The sequence below is a fragment of the Macaca nemestrina genome, chromosome 8 (assembly GCF_043159975.1).
Source record: "Macaca nemestrina isolate mMacNem1 chromosome 8, mMacNem.hap1, whole genome shotgun sequence".
NCBI lineage: Eukaryota > Metazoa > Chordata > Mammalia > Primates > Cercopithecidae > Macaca > Macaca nemestrina.
In genome coordinates, this window is record NC_092132.1 from 146,480,122 (window position 1) to 146,491,662 (window position 11,541).

Below are 11,541 nucleotides of genomic sequence, written 5' to 3' on the forward strand. Positions count from 1 at the left end.
TTTCGGTAGTTTGTGTCATTTTAAGAGTTTGGCTGTTGTGTCTAGATGGTCTGATTTGTTGTTGTACAATTGTTCGTAGTGTTTTCATGGAATCCTTTTATTTCTGTCAGGTCAGCAATAATGTTTCCTCTTTCATTTCTGATTTTAGAAACTTGGGTTTTTATTTTTTTATTTATTTCTTTTTATTAGAGATGGGGTCTCTTCATGTTCCCCCAGGCTGGTCTTGAATGCTGGCCTCAGCGATCCTTCCACCTCGGCCTCACAAAGCGCTGGGATGACAGGCGTGAGCCATGGGGCTCAGTCTCTGATTTTAGTCATTTGTGTCCATCTTTCTTTTCTTGGTCTGTCTGGTGAAAGATTTGTCAATTTTGTTATTATTTTCAAAAAACCCACTTTTGGTTCTGTTGATTATCTCTTTTGTTTTTCCATTCTCTATATTTTTACTTCCCATTTCCACTCTCATGTTTATTATTTTCTTCCTTTTATTTGCTTTGGGTTTAGTTCATTCTTTTTCTAGTTTCTCAAGGTGGAAGGTTAGGATTTTGATTTGAGATTTTTCTTCTTTCTTTGAATATAGACATTTACAGTTATAAATTTCCCTTTCAGCACTGCCTTAGCTGCATCTTGGAATTTTTGATACATTGTGCTTTTTTTTTTTTTTAAAGACAGAGTTTTGCTCTATTGCCCAGGGTGGGGTGCAGTGGTGCAATCTTGGCTCACTGTAACTTCTACCCAGGTTCAAGCCATTCTCATGCCTCAGCCTCCCGAGTAGCTGGGATTACAGACGTGCACCACCCCACCCGGCTAATTTTTATATTTTATTTTTTTATAGAGACGGGATTTCACCATGTTTCCCAGGCTGTTCTCAAAGTCCTGGACTCAAGCGATCCTCCCGCCTCGGCCTCCCACAGTGCTGGGATGACAGGCGTGAGCCACCGCGCTGGCCCGGGCTGTGCATTTGTTTGCATTCTTCTCAAATTAGTTTTCAGTTTCCCTGATGGTCTCTTTGACTCACTGGTTGCTTAGGAGTGTGTAATTTCCACATATTTTTGAATTTCCCACATTTCCTTCACTGTTGATTTCCAGTTTTGTGCCAGTACAGCTGAAGAACACCTCTGCTTTGGTCTCAGTCCTTCTCCATTCACTGCGGCTCATTTTGTGGCCTGGCACATGGTCTGTCATGGGAAATGTCCCCTGGGTGCTCGAGAGGACTGTGTATTCAGCTGTTGTCGGGTGGCGTGTGTAACAGATGTCCATTCGGCGTACCTGGTTTCCTGTGTTAATCTCCGGAATGTTTCTGGCACTAGAAAATCAGAAACTTTCCACCGTTCCCAGCGTCCTGGCTTTGGGAGAGGCCAGTGAGCCTGTGGCTTGGGGGCCTGGTTGCATGAGAGAAGCGTGTGTGGGAATGCCAGGGGCCGGCTTTGAACCCCATTCCCCCAACATGATGCTGTGTGTTTCGGACATGACACTTGGCTTTGCTCTCTCAGGGTTCCATCTGCTACAGGGTCTACTTGTGCCCCTGGCCTCATCAGCTCAGGCTGAAGGCGGCCCTGGTCCTGGCCAGAGGGGCTTTGTGAAGCAGAAATAGATGGCCTGGTGCAGGCGCCGAGCCTGGTCAGGACCTCGGCCCTGGGAGTTGTAAAGAAGGCCGGCCTCTACCGTGAGCATCTGCACCAAGGTGTGCCCACGTGACTGTGTGCTCGGCGTCTGCCCTGGCATGGGTGCATGGCCTGTCTGCGCTCAGTCTCCCCGCCTATGGGGCCCAGGCTCACAGAGGTGTGAAAGAGGCAAGCACGGCGCAGGGGCCTCCGAGCCCAGCCAGCCTCGCTTTGATCCTGGGAGACTAACATCTTCCATTTTGTCTTCTGCCCAGGCCAGCTGCGGGCCGTCCAGCGGCTGTGCTACTTCTACAGCACCGTCATGCCCAGCGAGGCCCAGTGTGTCATCTACCATGAGCTCCAGCTCTCCCTGGCCCGCAAGGTGGCCGACAAGGTGCTGGAGGGGCAGCTCCTGGAGACCATCAGTAGGTCTACCTGTCCCTGGGCAGTGAGTGGTAAGGGCTGGCTTTGCAGTGGTGGGGGTGGGGGCGGGCAGGGCAGGGAGGGGGGCACAGGGAAGCTGGCCCAGGGCCCCAGCAGCCCCTCTCCTTTTGATCATTTGGTTCCCTGGCATCAGATGTTTTGAGCTGTTGGGCCTGGGGTCGTCCCAGGGCTGCTGCTGGCCCGTGAGTCCCAGCTTGAGCCTCACTTGTTGGGTCAAAGGTGAACTCCACCCCAGCAGAGGCAGTACATGCACTCTGGGCTGTTCTTCCTACTATGGTGGCTTTTGTCATCTGACCTCTGCCTGCCCTGAATCTTCACTACTGGCCTTCATCTGTCCCCATCCATCATTCATCCATTCTTTTATCATCCATTATTTTATCATCCATTCTTTTATCATCCATCTATTCACCCATCTATCCATCCATTCACCTATCCATCCACCCATCCATTCATCCTTCTATCATCTATCTGTTTACCTGCTCATCCTTCCATCCATCCATCCATCCATCCATCCATCCATCCATCCATCATCCATCCATCCATTCTTCCATCATCTTCCCATACACCTGTGGGTCCTTCCATCCATCCATCTATCATCCATCCATCCATCCTTTCATCCTTCCATCATCCATCCATTCACCTGTTCGTCTTTCCACGCATCCATCCATCCATCCATCATCCATCCCTCCACCCATCCATCCATCCCTCCGTCCATCCATCCATCTATCATCCATCCATCCTTTTATCATCCATCCATTCACCTGTCCATCCATCCATTCACCTGTTCGTGCATCCATCCATCCTTCCATCTATCTTTCCATCATCCATCCAACTGTTCATCCTTCTATGCATCCATCCATCCATCATTATGCTGTTCACCTCTTCGTCCATCCATTCACCTGTTCGTCCATCCTTCCATCCATCCTTCCCACCATCTTTCCATTATCCATCCAACCATCTTCCATCCATCCATGATCCATCCAACACCTGTCCATCCATCCATCCATTCATTCATCATCCATCCTTTTATTCCATCCATCCATTCACCTGTTCATCCATCCCTCCATCCATTCTTCCATCCTTCCATCATCCATTCACCTATTCATTCTGCCATCCATCCATCATCCATCCATCCATCCATCCATCCATCCATCCATCCATCATCCATCCATCCTTCTATCATTCATCCACTCGCCTGCTCATCCTTCTATCGATCCATCCATCCATCCATCCATCCTTCTCTCATCCATCCATTCACCTGTTCATCCTTCCATTCACCTGTTCATCCTTCCATTCACCTGTTCATCCTTCCATTCATCCATCCATCATCCATCCATCCATCCATTTGTCCATCCATCATTCATCCATTCATTCAGCCACCATCCATCCACCTGTTCGTCCATTCATCCATCCATCCTTCCATCATCCATCCATTCACCTGTTCATCCTTCCATACATCCATCATTCATCCATCCATCCATCCATCCATCCATCCATCCATCCATCCATATATCATCCATCTACCCTTCTAGCATCCATCCACTCACCTCTTGTTCATCCTTCCATCCATCCATTTATCCATTCATCCATCCATGCATCCTTCCATCATCCATCCATCTTTCCATCATCCATCCTTCCATCATCCATCCATTCATCTGTTCATCCTTCCATCCCTCCTTCATCCATCCATCCATCCATCCATCCATCCATCCATCCATCCATTTATCCATTTATCCATCCAGCCAGCCATCATCCATCCATCTGTCCATTCATCCATCCATCCTTTTATCATCCATCCTTTTATCATCCATCCATTCACCCGTGTATCCATCCATTCATCTGTTCATTCATCCATCCGTCCATTCATCCTTCCATCAACCATCCATTCATCTGTTCATCCTTCCATCCATCGACCTGTTCATCCTTCCATCCATCCACCTGTTCATCCTTCCATCCATCCACCATTCATCCATCCGTCATTCATCCACCCATCACACTCACCTCCTGTTCATCCTTCCATCCATCCATCATTCATCCATCTATCCATTTATCCATCCATCCATCCCTCCTTCCATCATCCATCCATTCATCTGTTCATCCTTCCATCCATCCATCATCCATCCATCAATCCATCCATCCATCATCCGTCTATCTGTCCATTCATCCATCTGTCCATCCATCTGTCCATTCATCCATCCATCATTCTTCCATCCTTTTATCCATCCATTCACCCGTCTATCCATCCATTCACCTGTTCATCCATCCATCCGTCCATTCATCCTTCCATCATCCATCCATTCACCTGTTTATCCTTCCATCCATCCATCATCCATCCACATATCCATTTATCCATTCATCCATCCATCCATCATCCAACCATGCTTCCATTATCCATCCATGCTTCCATCATCCATCCATCCACCTGTTCGTCCTTCCATCCATCCATCATCCATCCACCCATTCATTCATCCATCCATCCATCATTCATCCATCCACCCACTAATCTACCCATTAATCCATCCCTCCATTCATCTATCTGTCCATTGGTTTATCCATACATTCGTCTATCCACCATCTAGCCATCAATATGCACATACATCATCTACCCTCCACCCATCCATGCATTATCTACCCACCCATATATACATGCAGACATACACACATCATTCCGCCCACCCACCCATCCATCCATCCATCCATCCACCCACCCGTCCGTCCATCCATCCATTCATCCGTCCGTCCATCCATCCATCCATCCATCCATCCATCCATCCATCCATCCCAGCATTAATCTATCCACACACCCATCCATCCATCCATGTGTCTACATCTCCTCATCCATTCATCCATCCATCCACTCATTCCTAAGCCACTGCTGAGCACCTGTTGTGTGCCTTTTCCCTCCCTCCAGCTGGTTCCTGCACATCCTCCCCCAGTGGCCAGCATCTTCTCCCTGAGGGCAGAGGCGCGGCCCCTCACAGTGCCCAGCACCTGCTGGTATACAGCATATGCTCAAATAATGTGACCACTCAGTTAACACACAGAAGAACTTGCTCCAAGCGACACGTGGCACATCTCCTTACAAAATGAATCTATCATAGTGGCTGTTTTCAGAGGCTTTCCCAAACACAGTGTGATCTGGAACAAATTGTGAAGCCCACGAGCCTGGTGAAGCTTTCATTATTGAGCACCTGCTATATACCTCCATGAGCTGAGGAGAGGGATCAAGAGCTCATGGCCAAGAGGGGACCAGGCCCACCCACAAACACTGTTGATGTGGCAGGGATGTGGCAATCCAGAAAGGAGCCAGGGGATGGGCTCCCAGCAGTCTGGGGGCCACGGAGACTGGTTTGAGTGCAGGGGAAGTGGGCTAGGGCTAGCCCTGGTGGTAGGATTCACAGGTGTCGGGCTCCTGGGCTGCAGCTGCTCAGTCACCTCCTGGCACTCAGGTGCATCAGTTCATTGTCCTCATGCCAGTGGTGGGGGCAGCCCTAATGCCCAGAGCCTGAAAAATGCTCAGGTGTACCTGTAGTGTGTGAGAGGAAGGCGGCTGGCGAAGGTGGGCGTGGCCATCTCGCCAGGTGTGGGTCTTGAGGGAACTTCTGTCTCCTTTCAGGTGGCACAGAATGTGGTCCTGTACACAGGCGACCCCAGCCTGGGGCTGCAGCTGTTTGAGGCAGCTGGAGACATCTTCTTCAATGGGGCCTGGGAGCGGGAGAAAGCCGTGTCCTTCTACCGGGTGAGCTGGCCTGTGGGCTGATGCGGGTGGGCCTCAGGGGGGCACCTGGAGGGCTGAGGCACAGCTGTGGCAGGGCAGAGGCCTCCCACCTGGAGGCAGGGCCACCCATGCACATGCTTAGTTTCCAAGTGTTCTCACCGGGAATGATACTGACCGTGCCCCTGCCCGGGACAAACGTTTGGGGCCTGGATGTGACAATGGCTCTACCCTTGTACCTGATGATCTCAAGCACCATGAGCGAGAAGTCCTGTCCCCATCTTCCAGATGAGGAAACAGGCTCAGAGAGGCACAGGGACATGTCAAAGGACACACAGCATGTCAGTGGGAGGCCCAGGTCTGCTTGCACCCCGAAGTGGGATGGCTTCTCCCTTCCTCTGAGCTCACGGTGTGGCTCAGCCCTGGGCACAGATAAATGTGGTGTTTTTAGAGCAGAGAGGAGTGCTGGCTCCCCCCAGTCAGACCCCTGGTGCCCAGGTGGGAGAGGCTGGTCTGAGGCTGCTGGGTGTAGCTGGATGGGCCTCAGGTGACTCTTCAGCCCCCAACTTGGGTGTCTGAACTGTGTGTTATCCCAGAGCACAGAGCTGTGTGGAGGTGCAGGGGTAGCTGGGGCGTGGGAAGCTCCAAGCATATGTTTGAGCTCTGAGGAGGGCGCTGGGCAAGGTGGGTGCTGCGGGAAACCTGACCCCACCTGCCTGTGTGGTAGGACCGGGTCCTGGCCCTGGCCCTGGCAGTGACTACGGGCAACTGCAAGGCGGAGCTGCAGCTACAGCTGTGCAAAAAGCTGGTGGCACTCCTGGCCACACTGGAGAAGCCCCAGGACGGCTTGGAGTTTGCCTACATGGCCCTAGCACTCAGCATCACTCTGGGTAAGTCCCCTGAGCCCCTACCCTGCCAGGACCCACACTTTGCCAGAGCCCAGCCTCCAGGTCTGCAGGGCAGGAGCTGAAACAGCTGCTGGATTTTCCTGGTCTCCTGTCCAGGCAGGCAGATCTGCCCAACTGGCTTCCCCATCCGGCTGTGGGGCACAGCCCGAGGTCTCTCACGCAGTGTAGAGCCCCCTGCCTGGCTGAGCTCTGCTTCCTCTGCCTGTTCCCGCTGCTGACCACAAGGGCCGCCCAGTGTGTCCTCTGCCTTCCAGACATGCCAGGCATCTCGTTGGTCCCTGTATGTGCCAGGCTGAGTGGCACATTCCCTTTATCTTGTGCCCTTCCCACCCTCATCAACCACACGGCTCTCTGGCTGATAAAATCCCAGTTCCCCTTCCAGCAGTCTGCCCCTTAAGGCCGGGCATCCCCTGGTGCTGTGCCAGGGTCATCTGTCCCCCTCCAGAGACAGGGAACCCTAGGCAGGCCGCATGCCCCAGCACCTTGTGCCCCGTGGCCCAGTACACAGTAGGTGTGCAGCTGACTCCCCAAAGTAGGGGGCTCTGATTGTGACACACGCAGGAGGAGTCGGATGTCACGTCTGTGGGTTGCCTGGAGCCGGGGTGCCCGGGAGCACCTGGACTGCATGGCTTTTGGGCTCCCCTGGTTAAAACCAGTGAGCAAAGGCAGGTGGCTATGTGTAGGCACAGAGCTGGGCCATCCAAGTCCGACTTTGCCAAAGCCTCACAGTAGACAGGGGCAGGCCTTATTAGTTCTGCTTTGCAGATGAGAAAGAGTCTGGGAACCTGGAAGGGACTGGCCAGAGCTGCCCAGGCGACCACAGGTGCCTGGAGGCAAGCCAGGTGTGCTGCCCGGGGTCTGCATACCTGCTCCTGAGGGGCCTGTGCCCTCCCTGCCCCAGGGAGCCTCGTCCTCACACCTGCCCCTTTGGCCTGCAGCCCAGGGGACCGGCTGAACGAGCACGTGGCCTACCACTGGCTGGCTGTCCTGCACCATCAGCTGGGCCAGGGCAAGCTGGCGGAGCAGTTCTACCTCAAGGCCCTGTAGCTCTGCAACTCGCCACTGGAGTTCGACGAGGAGACCTTCTACTACGTGAAGGTGTACCTGGTGCTCGGTGACATCATCTTCTATAACCTGAAGGTGGGTGGGGAGGGGCAGGGCTCGGGGTGTTCCCGGCCCCCTTGGAGTGGGATCTCTACCCTGACCCAGAGGCCTGGGTTCCAGCCTGCCTTAGGAATGGCCCAGTGGAGCTCTACACGCGGCTGGAGGAACCGGCAATGTTAGCAGATACAACCCAGCTCCCAAGCTGACCAGGCCCCACCCTCAAGAACTCAGTCTCAGCCAGGGAGGCTGACACATGAGTGGGCAATGGTGGCCTCTGGGTAAAGAAGGGGGATTGTAGTCAGGGGGACCCTCCTGGAGGAGGTGACACCAAAACTGAGTCTTGACAGTCAAGTGTCAAGTTGCATTTAACAAAGAAAACAGGGTCGGGAGAAGGACATTTCAGAGGACGGCATCATCCTCACATTGAATCCACATTGCAAGATCCAACCCAAATCCTGGCGCCTCCTCTAGGAAGCCTGCCCAAGGTGCCAGCCTGCACTGAGCAACTCCTTCCTGGAGTCCCGAGACACCTTGAATCTTCACATCACCCAGGAAGGGTGGGGTGGGACCAGTGTCTTACCATCGGGTTCACAGACAGGGAAATCCCAGCTCAGGGCAGGTGCAGTGGGGCGGGGCCCCAGCCAGCCAGGCTGAGGCCTTGCTGGGTCGTGTCTGTCTGGAGCGGAGGTGCTGTGCTCCCTCTGCCCCCAGCCCTGCAGGGGTGGAGAGCTGGGACTGTCAGACTCAGACCTGGCGTGTCTCCACCCCTCTGCCCAGCAGGCACCGCCCCTCCTCAGCATCGCACCGGCACAGCGTCAGTGCTCCTTATGGGCTGAGGGGCCAGGGCACTCCAGTCCTGGGGCCGAGATCTTGGGGTCCTTAGAACAACATGAGGAGCTGGGGCAGCCCTACGACCTCGCCCCGTATCGTATCCCCCACCGCAGGCCTGGGGCTGCCCGGAAGGCCCCCGCCCAGTGCTGGCGACACCTGGTGGTCAGAAGTGGTCCCTGTGGCCTCCCAAGTCCCAGCCAGACAGGGAGGTGCCAAGTGTCAGACCCAGAGGGACGCTACTTACCGCTCAGGGGCTCGCCTGGGACCCAGGGAGACGGGCCTCCCAGAAGAGGCCTTTATCTCTCTTGGTCAAGCCTGCCGCCCACTCCGCCTGCCCAGGAGGAAGGAAAGGGCCAAGTAGTACCTGAGAGGCCCAAGTCCACGGTTGGGGTTGAGGGGCAGAGGCCTCCTTCACCTCCTTCCCATGCACAGCCCTCTGGGCCTCATCGTGACTATGCTGTCAGCGCAGGCCAGCTTCCCACAGGGAGGCCCCCTCGGAATTCCCCAAGGGCGGCTGTCTTTCCAAGGCTACACCCTCCTCCTTGTATGAGGCTCTGGACCCAGGGCCCAGAGGAGTAGGAGAAAACGCCGGGCTGCATGGGGCCTGGAAGGCTGGCAGAGAGGCAGGGGTAAATGGGCATCTTTGCCGATTGCCTCTAAAATGGGGTCCCCTTTAGTGTACACGTGAGAGTGAGCCCTGGAATAGGGAAGATTATGTGTGTCCCGGCTCAGCCTGCCACTCACTAGCTGTTGCACACACTACAGGCACATGGAAATGCACACACAAATGCACACGGGCACAGGCACACGCACACACAGGCACGCACACACAGGTGCACACGCACACACAGACATGCACACAGGCACGCACACAGGGACACGCACGCACAGGCACACAAACACGCACAGACACACGCACAGGCACACTCACAGGCACACGCAGAGACATATGCATTGGCTGGCTCCTTCCTGTTTAGTTGGGATGCCCCCACCCCTTCAGGAAGCCTTTGCCTTCCACCCCCGGCTGAGTCTAGGGCCTCCTGGGCCCCCCACAGGCTCCTGGGCTTCCCTCTGCCACAGCCCGGGCCACCCTGTGTGGTCAGTGTTTACTCCCAGGTCCCTCAGACTGGGAGCAAGGACGTTAGGCTCAGCCACACACCCAGCACAGAGTCCAGTGTTCGGCTGGGCCGGGGGCATTGGATGAGCAGTGGCGGTGACTCGGGGCCTTCTCACGCCCCTGCTCCGTGTGTGGGGCGGGGCAGTGGGGGAATGGACTGCTGCATCTTGGACTTTGTCCTTGACCCTGGGAGCCATCTTGAGATGGTAAAGGACAGGCCAGGCATGGGTCTTAGAGAGGTTCCTTGGGTGACCCCCATGTGGAGGAGGCGCCTGGGGAGAAGCCGGGTGGGGGATGGGAGGGTGAAGGAGGAGGTCTGGGAGGCGGCATCCCAACCCAGGGATGGTGAGTTTGGGCCAAAGATGCATTGACAATGGGAGTGGATGTCTGGGGCGTCACACTCCGTCAATATTTCAGGGAACATTGCCAGAGAGGACACCTGTGAGATGGTTTTGTACCTGGCCTGTCCCGTGGAGGGCCTGGAAATGGTCAGCATGGACAGGGGCCAGAGGGGAGCCTGGGTCACTCAATGCTGTGCCCCTGCTGTGGCTCGGAGCCACGGGTCCCGCATGGAACTCTCAGAGCAGGCAGGATCTGCCCTGACCTCGGCCCATGGGGAAAGCAGCCACTGCCTGCAGAGAGGGTGGCACTGGGGCAGGACGGTTGGGGTGAGTGGGGCGTAGGGACAGTCAGGAAGGCTTCCAGTGGTGTCAGGGTCGTCCCCACTTCCTGCAGCTGAGACCACAGCAGTGTAACAGGTTTCGGGGCTCATGGGGTGAGCCAGCATTGGCTGGACATGTGGAATGACCTGGAGATAGGAACGGCCTCTGGGAAGATGGGCTCCGAGTCCCCCTTTTGCTGAGCATGACCTGTCCCCTTCAGGACCCGTTTGAGTACTACCAGCTGGCACTGGCAGCCGCCGTGGACCTGGGCAACAAGAAGGCACAGCTGAAGATCTACACGCGGCCGGCCACCGTCTCCCACAACTTCCTCCTGGACCGTGAGAAGTCGCTCCTCTTCTACCAGAAGGCCAGGACCTTCGCCACAGAGCTCAACGTCCGCAGGGTCAACCTGCCTCCTGTGCCACTCTGCGGGTGGGCCCCCTGGTTGGCCCCCAGCCACCCTCGCTGAGGACAGCATCCGAGGGAGTGGGTTTTGTGCAAGGAGGATGGTCTCCTCCCTCTCCTGGTGTCTCCCGTGGCTCATTTTCTGGGAAATGGGGCATGAAAGCAGGGTTCAAATAGCAATAAATTTTTCTTTGCAATAACATACCGAAGTCCCCAGGGCATCCTTCCCTGTGTGCTTCCTGGGCTGTGTCTAGGGGCCAGCTCCTTCCCTGGTGGCAGCCCTCTGATCTTGGGGATGAGAAGGACCGTGAGTTCAACAGACCTGGGCCAGGTCACCATGAGCCTCGGTTTCCTCGGTGGCCAGAGGGGAGATGGTGGTGGAACTCTCTGGGCAGCTCCCTGCTCTCCCTGCTCAGAGCTTTTGCTGTAGGTCTCGTGCCGCCCTTGACTTTAACCTTCAGGCCACTGTGCCCGGATGTGGGGGCTGCTAGTGTCCCTGTTCGCCATTGAAGAAATAGAGGCACAGAGAGGTTAGGTGTCTGGCCCACCGTCACACAGCAGGTAGGGGCAGAGACGCAGAGCCCAGTACACTGACCACCACACCACCCTGCCAGCCTGCAGCCAGGAAGGTGTCCCCCATTAGGACCCAAGGTCAGCTCCTGGACCTCTCTTGTGGTGTCGGGAGAGCCACAGGCCAGTGAGGGTGGCCCCGGGGATCCCTCACTCAGTGTCCTCTGCTCCCAGACTTGGTTGG

General features: G+C 55.3%; 1 protein-coding gene across 3 annotated transcripts; it reads left to right on the forward strand.

Moving 5' to 3' along the window:
- The first annotated feature begins 865 nt into the window (after nt 1-865).
- On the forward strand, nt 866-10,989 carry LOC139355938 (SH3 domain and tetratricopeptide repeat-containing protein 1-like). 3 transcript variants are annotated; one of them, XM_071068657.1, is made up of 5 exons: nt 880-2,026; nt 5,662-5,784; nt 6,488-6,650; nt 7,612-7,808; nt 10,603-10,989. In XM_071068657.1, the coding sequence occupies exons 1-4, from the start codon at nt 1,721-1,723 to the stop codon at nt 7,713-7,715; spliced, it is 696 nt and encodes a 231-aa protein (XP_070924758.1). In that variant the 5' UTR covers nt 880-1,720; the 3' UTR covers nt 7,716-7,808; nt 10,603-10,989. The 3 variants fall into 3 exon arrangements, with proteins under 3 accessions (XP_070924759.1, XP_070924760.1, XP_070924758.1); XM_071068658.1 differs by lacking the exon at nt 10,603-10,989 and having other exon boundaries at nt 866-2,026; nt 7,607-7,805; XM_071068659.1 differs by lacking the exon at nt 7,612-7,808 and having other exon boundaries at nt 867-2,026.
- Nucleotides 10,990-11,541: the final 552 nt, after the last annotated feature.